At 25.6% G+C, this 16,870-nt stretch overlaps 1 protein-coding gene across 1 annotated transcript in view; it reads left to right on the plus strand.

Annotated features, from left to right (window-relative positions):
• Positions 1–964: 964 nt before the first annotated feature.
• The window catches only part of LOC127283045 (uncharacterized), a 91,992-nt gene continuing 76,086 nt past the window's right edge, over positions 965–16,870 (plus strand). The window contains exon 1 of the mRNA XM_051307698.1: positions 965–1,306. Within this exon, the coding sequence (XP_051163655.1) occupies positions 1,219–1,306 (88 nt within the window). The 5' untranslated portion in view covers positions 965–1,218. The remainder of the gene's footprint in view (positions 1,307–16,870) is intronic.

Genomic DNA, 16,870 nt, shown 5'->3' on the forward strand with positions numbered 1-16,870 from the left:
ATATAGATTCAATGGTACTGGTACCATCAATTATTGGTAATATATAGCTTTAATGGTACTGGTATCATAAATTTTTTAGCAATATATACCTTCAATTGCACTGGTACCATCAATTATTTTTAACATTTAGCTTCAATGATAATGGTATCATAAATTATCTGCAATATATTGGTTCAATGGTGCTTTCAATAACTGGTACCACCAATTATTGGCAATTTATAATTTCAATGGAACTGATACCATCAATCATTGGCAATACTTAGCATTAATGGTACTGGTACCATAAATTATTGGCAATATGTAGCTTCAATGGTACTTTTAGGTAGTGGTACCATCAACGATTGACCATATTTAGCTTCAATGGTACTTTTAGGCACTGGTACCATAAATTATTGGTAATGTATAGCTTCAATGGTACCTTTAGGTGCTGGTACCATAAATTATTGTCAATATATAGATTCAATGATATTGGTACCATAAATTATTGACAATATCATAGCTTCAATAGTTTTTCTAGGTACTGGTACCATTAATTATTTGTAATATATAGCTTCAATGGTACCTAAAGGTACTGGTACCATAAATTATTGACAATATATAGCTATAAAACCATCAATAGTTTGTTAGCTTCATTTGTATTAAAACCTCAATGTAAATGGTTAAAAAAAAATACAAAAAATTTTGTTATAAATAAATAAACATTAAATAATAAATTAAATTACAAAAAATAGATAATAAATTAACTAATAAAATAATAATTACTTTAAAAAAAATTCCTTTCAAATTATTCGTAAAACTTGTGTAAGAAAAATGAATATCTGTAAAAGAATAAAAAAAAAGAAGAAAATCATTTGAGCGCTTCTTTTAAAAGTAGTTGATAAACTGATACAGTATATAGAAATCCCCTTCTACTCTTGGGAAGAGGCGCTTTCGTGCACGCGTATAAACCAGTGAAAGCGCCTGGCAGCCCTCCAGATTGCTGTACAGTCTGACAGCGTCAGGAGCTCTTTCCCATTTATATATTTATTCTCCATACAGTTCACCCACATCCACCGTCAGTGAATGTTTTCAGTGATTCAATTATAATAAAAAAGAAGGAATTTTTTTTTTCATCAAAAAATTTTTTCGTGCGTGAAATTTTGTTTCTTCATTCAAAAAAAATAAAAAAAAAATTTAAGTTTATCCTTGTCGGAATAAAAAAAAATATAAGTGAACAAAATGAAGATTCTATTATTGCAGTTATTTGCAGTCGTTTCGGTCCTTGGGACACAAGTGTCAGGATATCCACAGGAACGTTCAACTTCAGGTGAGTTTTATTAAATTTTTAAAAAAATTTTTTAACTTAATGAAATATTTATTATTTATAATATTAATTAAAAGTATATTATGTATTTGAAAAATTTTATAATTAATAAACAATAAAAATTTTATATAAAAATTTTAAATACAAAAAAATTATAATATTTAAAAAAAAATTTTTTTAAATTATTGGGACATATAATAATATGGTGACAATGTAAATTATTGGTTGGTTTTTTTTTCTAATTATGAAATAATGAGTTAATTGCATATATAAATGAAGTTCCAATGGTTGTTGCGATCTCCGGATATTCTAAACCTAAGTCATTCACTCTCATTGACTTAAAGTTCATGGCTGAGACTTGCACAACGCTACCGGCAATGTGTGAGAAATCACTGCACCTCTCGTATATATAGATACACCTATACTTTTCTCGTATTTTAGTCCATTTATTCCCAGAAGGCATTAAAAAAAAAAAAATTAGCTAATATGGCACTTGAATCTATTGGTACATACAATTGAGATTTTAACCTTTATTGCCGCTATTAAAATGATTCATCAATTTTCATATTTTATAATTTCAAAAAAAAAAAAAAATTGTTTCCAATAAATACATATTTTCCTGTTGAAGGATTCTTTATACGTAAATCATATTGAAATTTAATTAATTTGTAATATTATAAGTGTGAAATTTGTAATTATAATTTTTTTAAAAAACATACTCTTTTTAATGTTTATAATATTTTTTTTTTTTGTTTATATATATAATTAATTCGAATTTTTTTTAAAAAAATTGAAATAATATAAAAATTTGCATTTGGATGGTCTGAGATAATTGCGATACAAATGAAAATACACTATTAGTCATTTTGTATAACTGTTATTTGGTATCTGCATAAAAGCACTGATCATAACCTTGTAATACAAGCACTCTTAATCACTTCCTACATCAGTTTCGTATTTCGCACTTTCATTTCAATCGTTAATTATTCAGAGCAGTCAGACTGTGACTGAGCATATTCGACTAACAACAAGTTTACAAAATAGAGAAACATGATACTCATATATTAAGAAATTGCAAAAACTAAAACAGATGGAAAATTTCACCAATTTTGTGTCGAAATTAAATTTTTTAAATAGAAAAAAAAAATAATTGCCAATTATATTCAAATAATTACATTCATTTTTCGAGAATTCTTTTAAAGAATAAAATTAACATGAAATTAATTTATCACAAAAAATTTTTAAATAATGCAGATATTTAAAATGATACCATTACCTAAAAGTATAATTGAAGATATATATTACCATAAATTAATGGTAATGGTACCTGGAAGTACCATTAATTGAAGCTACATATTGACAATAATTAATGATACCACATGAAGCTAAATATTGACAATATTGATGGTACCAGTATTAAAAAGTACCATTGAAGATATATATTCTTATTAATGGTACAAATACCTTTAAGTACCATTGAAGCTATATATTACCATAAATGAATGGTACTGGTACCCGGAAGTAACATTTATTGTAGCTAAATATTGACAATAATAAATGATACCATTACCATTAAAGCTAAATATTGAAAATATTGATGGTACCAGAATTTAAAAGTACCATTGAAGATATATATTCCTAATTAATGGTACCAATACCTTTAAGTGCCATTGAAGCTATTTATTACAAATAATTAATGGTACTGTTACCTAGAAGTACCATTAATTGAAGCTATATATTGCCAATAATTGATAATACTAATGCCATTGAAGTTATAAATTGCCAATAAATTGATGGTACCAGTACCATTGAAACTATATATTGCCAATAAATTGATGGTACCAGTACCATTGAAACTATATATTGCAAAAAATTAATGGTACCAGCATCTAAAAGTACCATTGAAGCTAAATATGGTCTATCATTGATGGTACCAGTAACTATAAGTACCATTAAAACTATATATTACCAATAAGTGATGGTAACATTATCCATGAAGCTATACAGTAACAATAATTGGTGGTACCAGTACCTAAAAGTACCATTGAAGCTATATGTTGATAATAATTGATGGTACCAGTACCTATAAGTACCATTGAAGCTATATCTTAACAATAATTGATGGTACCAGTACCATGAATGTTATATATTGAAAATAATTTATGGTACCAGTTCTATTCAAGCCATATATTGACAATAATTGATGGTACCAGTACTATTGAGGTTATATGTTGACAATAATTAATGGTACCATTACCTAAAAGTACCATTGAAGCTATATGATGATAATAATTGATGGTACCAGTACCTATAAGTACCATTGAAGCTATATCTTAACAATAATTGATGGTACCAGTACCATGAATGTTATATATTGAAAATAATTTATGGTACCAATACTATTGCGGTTATATGTTGCCAATAACTAATGGTACCAGTACCATGGAAGTTACATATTAAAAATAATTGATGGTACCAGTATTATTGAAGCTATATATTAAATGTAATTCATGGTACCAGTACCAGTGAAGCTATATGTTGACAATAATTGATGGTATAAGTACTATTAAGGTCATATGTTTACAATAATTGATGGTACTTGTACCTATAAGTACCATAAAAGCTATATCTTAACAATAATTGATGGTACCAGTACCATGGAAGTTATATATTGAAAATAATTTATGTTACCAGTAATATTGAAGCTATATATTGATAGTAATTGATGGTACCAGTACCATTGAAGCTACACGCTGACAATAATTGATGGTACCAATACCACTGAAGCTATATATTGACAATGATTGATGGTACCAGTAACTAAAAGTATCATTGAAGCTATAGATTTCCAATAATTGATGATTCCCAGTAACTAAACATACTAAAATTTGAACTTCAATTTTAGTTAGTAGTAACTACACAAATCTGAAGCTAACAGTAGAAAAAACTATTAAAATTTTGAAGATAACAGCAGTTAAGAACCGAAAAAATTGAAGCTTACAATTGTTACAACCACCAATAATTGAAGTTACCAAAAATTAAATCTCCAAAAACAACATAACTATAATTGTCCATAGTAAACGGAATTTAATCATAACAATTGATTACAAAAAAAGAAAATTCATATTTCCAAATACATCTACAGTTATTTTTGCAAGATTTCAGAATTAATTCAAACAATCTCAAAACTTGGCAATGATTCCTCGAATTTGCAATTATTCTATGTCTGGTGAACCTCCTTTTCTGATTGTTATTTAACATTTTCCCATTTGGACTACCAAAACTAGGCTTTCCCAGTGTTTAATCTAAGTCAATTGTTTTCTCTCTCTCTCTATTTTTCCTGTGTGTTGTGTCTGCATCTCTAAGGTCTAATATAAAACAGAAGGGGGTGGGAGGGGGGGGGGGTAATTTCAATCGTGTCTGTTCTTTTTGCGAAAGTAGAACACTTCCTTCTTGTGATGGTAATCTAAAATAATATCTCTCCACGCGCGGTTTATAAAAGTCTTCAAAACGTGATGATATACCAAAAGTGTTACCATTCCCCGTTATTCATGTTATATGCGCGGTTATGCATGCAAATGTATATATATATATATATATTTCTGTTCCATGTATATATTATTGCGCAAGTTTCATATATTTAAAAAAAATTAAAATCCTCCCGCCTTAATTTAATGCCTTAGCGTGTTTTAAGTGAAATTTATAATGAGACTCACCATTCCTTATATATATATAAAATATAAATAATGAAAACAAACAAATTTCGTATGTAAATTGAATTAAGTAATAAATAACGTGGTATAAATAAATTCTGCAAATATGGTAATAATTCATAAAAAAAAAAATAAGGATACGTAAATAATATTAATTATTTATTTAATAACTCTAAATAATTAATTAATTATTTATTTTATAATATTAATTATAATTATTAATTATTTATTCTCCTTAATTAATTATAATCTTCCTTAATTATTATCTTCCTTAATTAATTATTATCCTCCTTAATTAATTATTATCCTTCTTATTTAATTATTATTATTCTCCTTAATTAATTATTATCCTCAATTATTTATTTGTGTGAGGTAAATAATTTTCAATCAACACCTTTTTAAAAATGACACAAGATTTAATTTTAAATTCAGAGCGCATTTATATTCGGCTTTTTAAAATGAGCAAAACTCACTTGATTAGTACAACAACTTGGGTGTAAATAATTGTGAATAGCATTGAAATTCTAGCAAACACGATATGAATAACGATAAAGTTTTTTTTTTTTTTTTTTTTTTTTTTTCTTCTGTTTCTTTAACTTACGTTAATGGTGTGAATCAAGGCCTAAGTTCCCATTGATTGCCGCACGAATAGGAAGCCTATAATGAGAAACAAATATCGACTTGTAACTGGATCACCATTGAAGGTTAAAGATCCATTTGTGGAATTGAGAATTAATTACATTACACATCGTCATAAATCCAATCAATTGTACGGTGACAAAAAAAAAAAAAATGAGAATATTTCTCACAGCATATATACCAGGTGAGAAATCTCATATTTGGTCAATGACATTGCAACGCGAACATTCTTTATTGAGCTATCAAAAGTTATACCTTTCACAAATGCAACATTAATTGGGATTCGTTATCGACTAGTTAACAATTAATTTTGAATTGCGTATGAATTTCACATTTTTCATTATTTTCTTATCAATATATATATGGTTTTGAATTTTACAATTCAATTTTTTTTTCAATTTTCTATTTTCGTATTTATATTGGCTGCATTTTGCAGTAGTTCAATTTTAATTGTAGTCTGTAATAATTAATAGCTTCAATTTTCGCTAGCTTCGGATAATTGTAGTTTTATCTTCAATATTAGAAATCCTTTAACTCTTCTAAATCTTAATAAAATAAATATTGTTATTGCTTCAATTTTCCTTAGTTAAAAGTATTTTAATCTCAATTTATCTTAGAACTAAATAAAAGTACATTCAACAATTGTTAGCTTCATTTATTTGTAGTTTTTACATTTATTAAAATTTTGATTAGATTCAACTATTGTTAGCTTCAATTTACGTTAATTTCAGAAGGTATTTTTAATTATGTATTTTTAATATTATTCCAATCTAATCAAATCTGAAGGTATCAGTAATTAAAACTAAACAAATTTGAAGATAACAGTAGTTAAAACTACGAAAATTGAAGGTAACGGTAGTTAAAACTACAAAAGTGGAAGATAACAGCTGATAGAAGTACAAAAATTAGAAGCTAACAGTAGTTTACACTATAAAAAAAATTGAAGCAAACATTAGTTAAAACTACCCAAATTTGAAGATAATTTTAGTTAAAACTACAAAAAATTGAAGATAATGGTAGTTAAATAAACAAAAAATAATAAAAATAGTTTATTTTAGTAAAAAAAAATGAAGCAAACGTTAGTTAAAACTACACAAATTTGAAGGTAACTGTAGTTAAAAATACAACAAAGAAGCTACAGAAGTTAAAACTACAAATAAATTATGCAAACGTTAATTTAAACTACAAAAATTTCAAAGCTAAAAGTAGTTAAATCTATAAAAAATAATTGAAAGGTAATTTCTTTCAGCAAGATAATTGAAGCTAAAATTAGTTAAAACTACTTAAATTTGAAGCTGATTGTTAAAAATACGAAAAATTAACGATAACGGTTGTTATAACTACATAAATATTATAATAGTAGCTTCTATCGTTAACAAAAATTAAATCAAACGTTAGTTAAAACTACCCAAAATTTGGTAGGTAATAGTAGTTAAAGCTACAAAAAATTGAAGATAACTGTAGTTAAATCTAAAATAAAGAAGTTAACTGTATCTTTCTTCATTAAAAAAAATAAAGCGAAGGTTAGTTAAAACTACTCAAATTTGAAGGTATTTGTAGTTAAAACTACTCAAATTTGAAGGTAATTGTAGTTAAAACTACGAAAAATTAAAATTAATTAATGCAATCTTTAGTTTATTAGTACAGATATTTCCAAAAGTGGTTATAACTACAAAATATTAAAGACAACAGTTACAGTGCTTCAAAAAATTAAAGATAACTTTAGTTAAATCAACAAAAAAAGAAATTAAAGTCATTAAAAAATAATTGAAGCAAACGTTAGTTAAAACTACCCAAATTTAAAGGCAATTTTAATTAAAACTACAAAAAAGAAGTTAACAGTAGCTTGTTACAAAAAAAATTGAAGCAAACGGTAGTTAAAACTACAAAAAATTAAAGACATCGGTAGCTTATTTCAGTAAAAAAAATGAACCAAACGTTAGTTAAAACTACCCAAACTTGAAGGTAATTTTAGTTAAAACTACAAAAAAGTAGTTAACAGTAGCTTCTTACAGAAAAAAATTGAAGCAAACGGTAGTTAAAACTTCCTAAATTTGAAGGTAATAGTAGTTAAAACTACAAAAAAGAAGTGAACAGTAGCTTTTTCCAGTAAAAAATTGAAGCAAATGGTAGTTAAAAATACCAAAATTTGAAGGTAATTGTAGTTAAAACTACAAAAAAAATTGAAGACAACTGTAGTTAAATCTACAAAAATGAAGTTAACAGTAACTGCTTTCAGTAAAAAAAATTCAAACAAACGGTAGTGAAAACTATCTAAATTTGAAGCTAACAGTAGTTTAAACTACAAATAATTGAAGATAATTGTAGTTACAACTACAAAAAAAGTTAAAGATAACGGTAGTTAAATCTACAAAAAAGAAGTTAATAGTAGCTTCTTTCAGTAACAAAAATTGAATCAAGCGTTAGTTAAAACTACCCAATATTTTGAAGGTAATAGTAGTTAAAACTACGAAAAATTGAAGATAACTGTAGTTAAATCTACAATAAAGAAGTTAACTGAAGCTTTCTTTATTAAAAAACTGAAGCAAAGGTTAGTTAAAACTACTCAAATTTGAAGGTAATTGTAGTTAAAACTACAAATAATTGAAGATAACTGTAGTTACAACTACAAAAAAGTTAAAGATAACGTCAGTTAAAACTACAAAAAAGAAGATAACAGTAGCTTCTTATAGAAAAAATTGAAGCAAACAATAGTTAAAACTACCCAAATTTGAAGGTAACAGTAGTTAAAACTACAAAAAAGAAGTGAACAGTACCTTTTTCCAGTAAAAAATTGAAGCAAATTGTAGTTAAAAATACCAAAATTTGAAGGTAATTGTAGTTAAAACTACAAAAAAAATTGAAGACAACTGTAGTTAAATCTACAAAAATGAAGTTAACAGTAACTGCTTTCATTAAAAAAAATTGAAGCAAACGTTAGTGAAAACTACCCAAATTTGAAGCTAACAGTAGTTTAAACTACAAAATAATTGAAGATAACGGTTTTTCTAAACAATTCTATTTTCAACTTAATTTTAATTATTAATTATAATTAATTCCTACAGTTAAGTTAATTTACAATAATTTTATTAATTTCTTAAATTATTTCGAAAAGTAAAAAAAAAATGATTTCTAATATATTTTATTAATATTCATTTTTAAATTGAAAGCCCAATAAAAAAAAATGTACATTTCTGTATAACTATATATATATATAGTATGAGAGAGGAGAAGATGGATTGACCTCACGTGTGCGGAAATTTTGAAATCGCAAGAATTGCGTATATCTATATGGTATACATGTGGCGGAAAAGGTGTTGTCGTGTCCGATGAGGTGAAGCAAGGGACTATACATATATATATATATATATATATGTATACTATATAAACATATGATAATAATAATAATAACAATAATTCCTCTCGGTCTGAAAAGACTTGGAAGGACTCACGTGTAGCACGTGATTCTGCGCCTTTCTGCACGTGCCACAGTATATATGGCGCACGAGATTGGCCATATTGCTCCTGTGAAATGTGCTTCAGACTTTGCATACATTTTATATATCACAAGGTGAAACACACAAACAAATGATAAACATATAGTAAAAGGAAAAAAAAAATACCTATACTTGGAAAAAAATTTTATATGCAAAAAAATTCGGAAGCTAATTGGTATCAATTTGATCTTTCATCTGAAAGGCGCAAAAACAGTATTTCACGTGACTCTTTCGTTAATATAGAATATACATTCGCCATTCACAATTTGTTTTCATTTTTAATTTAATTCTTTTACTTTTAGTAGGAATTTTTTTTTTTTATTAATTCAACTTCATTATTAATTTTTTTATCGCGAGGAGGGACCTTAGGTGAAAAAAAATTTTAGGTTATGTTAAGTATTTTTACTTCAACAATCGCAAACATAACCTAAAATTTTTTTTTTTGACCTTCCCTTCTCTCGTTGAGCGTCACATTCAACTTTACAGAATTAGAATTTCACTTCTAGCTTTATAAATTATTTTTGTATTTAAATAAACTTTAAATAGTTTCACAAATTAATAAATTAAAATTATAATACCAAGATAATATTTACAAATAAATAATATTATGACATTTCTAAACGATGATTACAAATTATACAGATCGAAGAAATATATCAACCAACTATATACATATAATCCTAATTGAAAATTATAAATTCATACATAAAATAAACGCACCTTGGAAAAATATATTATACATCTTTATTGAGATATAAAAAAAACACTATCAAAAAACGATTTACATACAAAGTTTCCTTATTTTAATTGTAATCATCAAAACTAAAGCAAAAGCGCATAAATTCGAAAATAAACATAAAAAAAGAAAAAAAAAAACCATAATATATTTGACCTTTATATTTTTAAATTCATTCGGAGCTTTCAATTTCCTTTCTCTTTTGCCCGGAGAAAATCGATTTTCATCAGCATAAATATGGGAAATGAAATTATTAAATTGCACACGTTTCGTAACACGTGTTTAGTAAAGTGTGACTATTCGTGTACATATATAGATATATTGAGTCAGCTTAATATGTACCATTATAGAACTCTTCACTTCAATTCACTACGAGATTAGTCGCGTGATTGCCGCACTTCCAATTGCATTTATCATCTTTTCTTTTCTCGAAACATCAACTATCCTATATATATAAAATATGTATATATATATATATATATAGTCGACCTGCCCCAAGAGGTGGTTTGCCTTTAGTTGATATACCAGAATTGAAACATTGCCATTGACATTGAGATTAAAACCTATAACAGGTGTTGAATAAATAAATAAATAAAGCATACACACTAAATTGTATTCAATTTAGCAATGTTTTATTTTTATATGTGAGTGTTTCACTAAATGCAGTGACATTCATATCTTAGGCTGCAAATCTTGCTTTAAAATTCAAGTTTCACACATGATTTACATATACGGAATGCTGTTAAAAGTTGTATATACTTGTGAGAGGTGGGCATTAAATTTTATCAGATGAAAATGTACACATTCTGATAAATTGTCAACTCAGTGGTTAATGAAGAATTTATTCTGGAAATATATATATATATATATATGTTATTTCATTCACAACATATGACAACTCAATTTCATCGAAAACACTAAAATTAAAAAATTTTAAATTACAATTTTTGCACCAAACCAAAAATTATGCTTCTATTAAATTCTTTTAGATCAGAAAAATTGTGATTTTTATTATAGAAAAATTGAAACCCCTATCCCATATGGAAACGGTTGTTATGGTAACGGTTGGTATGGTAACGATACGAGTGAACGACGGACGGACAGACGGATGCAAAAGCAAAACTAAAAGACTTTCGGGTCTGAGCCACGAAACCATAAAAATGAAGCAAACATTAGTTGAAACTATTCAAATTTGAAGGTAAATGTAGTTAAAAAGACAAAAAAGAAACTACAGTAGTTAAAACTACAAAAAAAAATTGTTGCAAACGTTAATTTATACTAAAAAATTTCAAAGCTAAAAGAAATTAAATCTACAGAGAAGAAGTTAACAGTAGTTTCTTTCAGTAAAAAAAATTGAAGCTAAAAGTAGTTAAAACTACTTGAATTTGAAGCCTGTAGTTAAAACTATGAAAAAAATTAAAGATAAATTTGTTAAAACTACAGAAAAATTAAAATAGTAGCTTTTATCTGTAACAAAAATTGAATCAAACGTTAGTTAAAGCTACCCAAGTTTGAAGGCAATTGTAGTTAAAACTACAAATAATTGAAGATAATTGTAGTTACAACTACAAAAAAGTTAAAGATAACGGTAGTTAAATCTACAAAAAAGAAGTTAATAGTAGTTTCTTTCAGTAACAAAAATTGAATCAAGCGTTAGTTAAAACTACCCAATATTTTTAAGGTAATAGTAGTTAAAACTACAGAAAATTGAAGATAATTGTAGTTAAATCTACAAGAAAGAAGTTAACTGTAGCTTTCTCAATTAAAAAAACGAAGCAAACGTTAGTTAAAACTACTCAAATTTGAAGGTAATTGTAGTTAAAACTACAAATAATTGAAGATAACTGTAGTTACAACTACAAAAAAGTTAAAGATAACGGTAGTTAAATCTACAAAAAAGAAGTTAATAGTAGCTTCTTTCAGTAACAAAAATTGAATCAAGCGTTAGTTAAAACTACCCAATATTTTGAAGGTAATAGTAGTTAAAACTACGAAAAATTGAAGATAACTGTAGTTAAATCTAAAAGAAAGAAGTTAACTGTAGCTTTATAATTAAAAAAAACGAAGCAAACGTTAGTTAAAACTACTCAAATTTAAAGGTAATTGTAGTTAAAACTACGAAAAATTGAAGTTAATTATAATGCAAACTTTAGTTTATTAGTACGGAAATTTCCAAAAGTGGTTATAACTACAAAATATTAAAGACAACAGTTACAGTGCTTCAAAAAATTAAAGATAACATCAGTTAATTAACAAAAAAAGAAATTAAAGTCATTAAAAAATAATTGAAGCAAACGTTAGTTAAAGCTATCAAAAATTGAAGGTAATTGTAGTTAAAACTACAAAAATTGAAGATAACATTTGTCAATAGTACAAAAAATTGAAGCTAATAATAATACAAAAAATTTGAAGTAAACGTTAGTTAAAACTAAATTGTAACCAGTCGTACTTAAAACTACAAAAGAAAATTGAAGCTAAAATAAATTACAAATACTAAAATTGTAAACAAAAAATAGTTGAAAATTTCAAAAACTGTCAATACAAATACAATTGAGCAACTTTTATTTAGAATATATAAATCTCTTTTTTTTCCAATCACGATACGAAATTCAATCCTGTTTTCCAATAACGAACTCATAAAGTGTATTTGCATTTTTAAGTATATAATATATATATATATATATATACCTTTTCTCACTTTCTATCGTATTCGTGTATCTCAAAAAATATATTTCACCACTTTCTCATAAAGGAGTGGTGGCGGCATTGACATTGATTAGTGCGATTGTGGAGCAGTTTCTAGTTGAAATATAAAAAATCATTAACTAGAACGTAACCAATAAACGTCAATTAATTTTTCCCTAAATTGTATAGATGTAGCCGACAAAACGTGAGAAATTCAACAACGATTCCTTTACTTAGAAATTTAATTGCACTCTCAATTTCCATAGGTTTAAAAGGAATGGACTTCATATATATATATATATATTTTCTGTCATTGACACTGATACAAGTCTTCATGACACGTGATTTGCCATAGAAAAATACGTTCACTTGTATAATATCAAGTTATTGGTTCTTAATCGAGAAGTATTCTTTCTTTTTTTCTTTTTCTTTTTTTTTTTTTTGATTAAACCTTACTTGTTAGTGTATCTCGGTTAAGGTGATCCATGGCATTTGCACTTTATCTGGAGCAGATAATAAGAAAGGTATATAACAGACGGTTGAACGCACTTTTAAAATTGAAGTCGGTTTTGTGGTGAATACTAAGTTCTTTGGCCTGTAATTGCGTTTCTAATTTATGTTTGGATCGTTAGTTCCAATGTCTGAAAATAAAGGGTTGTGAAAGTTTATATAGTTTGGAGGCTGTTATTAACAGAGTATAATCATTTGGCTGTAAATATTGCCGACATGTGTCAGTTTATTCTTCATTCGTCATTTAAAAAAAAAAATATTGTTTTTTTTTCCAACTTATTTTTGAAGATGAAAACTGAAAACAAATTTAATTATAACTCATAAATAAATAAATATTTAAATTTATAATATTTATTTATTTATTTTTAATAATTTTATTATTCAAAAATGATTGTAGTTCCAAATTTTTGTTTCCCAAGATAATATTTTTAACTACTATTAATTTTAATTTTATTTAAAAAAAAAATTGTACTTTTAATTACAGTCAGTTGCAATAAAAGTTTCCGCTTCAAAATCAATTAATTATGTTACTTAATTGAAAAAATTTTTATTCAGTTGACTGTTACAGTAATAAAATGATTTTATAATTAGTAAACGAAAAGATCGCTTATGAGATTTCATATAATATTAAACTATTCTATTTATTATATATGAAAAATTAATTATACTTCATTTTTCAGTCCTAATTCAAATAATAAATTCTATTCTATTCAATATAAATTCATGTTTTATGTTGCTAAACTTTTCCTTATGAAATCAAATTCTATAATTTCAATTACTGATGAATTGCATATATTTAAAAACATTATACATTTGTAATATAAACAGGATTAAGAATATAAGATTTTTAATAATTTGTAACGCGATAAGAAATTGATTGAGCTATATATATATATATATGTGCGTTAAATAGTAAATCAGATATATTGACTTTCATATTTGAATAATAGTTGAAACATTTATATATTTAAAATATGCTTTGAAATTTAGTTTATAAACGGCCTTGCATCTACAACTCTCTTTGCACATAGTACACTATGTATATAGTATATATATATATATGTGTGTGACCATGCAAAAAGTTATTATCGCATCGCGAGAGTACACTGACCGAGAGAAAATAAATGCATGTTATTATTTCATTGTATCCCATTTAAAGTTTCAAATTATACCTATGCAATTTTTTTTTTTCATACATTTTTACATTTGCCTTTCAAAGTGACCAAACAATAAAACAGTGTTACGAATATATGTCGAATATAAATATATCTAAATCTGTCAACTTTCAAAGCTCATTATATTCTCCTTTTAAAAAGTCATGAATATAATTCTTTAAAATATTCAGCGCTAAATTCCGCGTGACAGTGAAAAAAAATTCTTGGCTCTCAAATTTACATTGTCATTAAAAAAAGAAAAATAAGAGAAATATTTTATTTTTGGAAAGAATTTGTTTACTATTTAAAATACAATATTTAGATATAAATTATTATAGATATCCAATTACTGCGGTAGTTTAGATATTTAAATTATTTTACAGCTTCAATTATTCTTATAGCTTCAATAATTTGTAGTTTATGTTGTAGTTTCAATTATTATTAAAGCTTCAATAATTTGTAGTTTATGTTGAAGTTTAAATTCTTGTATAGCTTCAATTATTAGTAGTTTATGTTGTAGATTAAATTTTTATTATAACTTCAATAATCTGTAGTTTACGTTGCAGTTTCAATTTTTATTGTCGCATCATTTATTATTAGTTTATGTTATAGTTTTAATAATTATAGCTTCAATAAGTTGTAGTTTATGTTGTAGTTTCAATTATTATATCTTTAATAATTTGTAGTTTATGTTGTATTTGAAACCATTTTATCTTCAATAATTTGTAGTTTATGTTGTAGTATCAATCATTATATCTTCAATAATTTGTAGTTTATGTTGTAGTATCAATCATTATATCTTCAGTAATTTGAAGTTTATGTTGTACTATCATTTATAAGTAGTGTATATTACAGTTTCAATTAGTGTTATAGCTTCAATTATTAGTAGTTTATGTTGCAGTTTAAATTTTTATTATACTTTAATTATTAGTAGTTTATGTTGTAAATTAAATTTTTATTATAGCTTCAAGAATCTGTAGTTTATGTTGCAGTTTCAATTTTTATTGTCGCTTCATTTATTATTAGTTTATGTTGTTAGTTTTAATTATTATAGCTTCAATAATTTGTAGTTAATGTTGTAGTTTCAATTATTATATATACAATATTTTGTAGTTTATGTTGTAGTTTCAATATTATATCTTCAATAATTTGTAGTTTATGTTGTAGTTTCAATTATTATATCTTCAATAATTTGTAGTTTATGTTGTAGTTTCAATTATTATATCTTCAATAATTCGTAGTTTATGTTGTAATTTAATTTAGTAGTAGTGTATATTACAGTTTCAATTAGTGTTATAGCTTCAATTATTAGTAGTTTATGTTGTAAATTAAATTTTTATTATAGCTTCAAGAATCTGTAGTTTATGTTGCAGTTTCAATTTTTATTGTCGCTTCATTTATTATTAGTTTATGTTGTTAGTTTTAATTATTATAGCTTCAATAATTTGTAGTTAATGTTGTAGTTTCAATTATTATATATACAATATTTTGTAGTTTATGTTGTAGTTTCAATATTATATCTTCAATAATTTGTAGTTTATGTTGTAGTTTCAATTATTATATCTTCAATAATTTGTAGTTTATGTTGTAGTTTCAATTATTATATCTTCAATAATTCGTAGTTTATGTTGTAATTTAATTTAGTAGTAGTGTATATTACAGTTTCAATTAGTGTTATAGCTTCAATTATTAGTAGTTTATGTTGTAGTTTCAATTATGGTTAGATCTTCAATAATTTTTACTTTATATTGTAGTTTCAATTATTATTTTAGCTTCAATTACTATAGTTCAGTTCAGATTATAGTATCAATTATTGTTACAGCTTGAATGATTTGTAGTTTATGTTATAGCTTCAATTATTAGTTTATGGTTTAGTTTCAATTATTGCTTTAAAACCATTGTGTCTTTCAACTTTAGCTTTATTTATTAATTAAAAAAAAAAATTGATCGACAGTAGCAAAACTACAAAATTTTTTTTTAAACTCTTCATTTAACAAACCAGTTCCAAATCCTGTTAAAAAGATTAAACTGGGAATTGTTTACCAATACATATATGTCGAATTTGAAAATAAAGTGAAGAAATCAATTTATAATTGATAGTAAATCGAAAATATAATCTCGTGTATTTCTGTATATATTTATGAATTCGCAACATATGTTGCAATATACAACAAGATCTCTGCGAGAGGCACGCGACACTTCCGCATTGCAACTAAAAGTTTTCGTCGCGTTTATTATCCTCGTTTGAACATAGGTATACATTTTAAAATGCGCGGGAGCACATTGCGAGTGTTTTGATTTAAACATCAGCTTTCTACAAGACGATCGATTAGGCGGTAAAGGCGCGATATACTTGAGGTATATATATATATATATATACGTAGATAGGATTTGAAGGTAAACTTAAATATGTTAATGACTCGATACAGCGCAAGGTGGCCCCAAGAGGACCCACCAGTTCACTATCTTTTATAAATATATATATTCGTGCAATTAACATTGTCGAGCTGTCTCTACCATTACCTAAACTGATTTATCGTTCCATTTGGAGATTAGAAAAAAAAACAACCACCACACAGATTACGACTTCAAGTCCTTTCCTGGTTTCCTTGGCTCTTTTTTTTTTTTTTTTC

The sequence above is a fragment of the Leptopilina boulardi genome, unplaced genomic scaffold (assembly GCF_019393585.1).
Source record: "Leptopilina boulardi isolate dan_hultmark-lab unplaced genomic scaffold, ZJU_Lbou_2.1 LbouV2_305, whole genome shotgun sequence".
Classification (NCBI taxonomy): Eukaryota; Metazoa; Arthropoda; class Insecta; order Hymenoptera; family Figitidae; genus Leptopilina; species Leptopilina boulardi.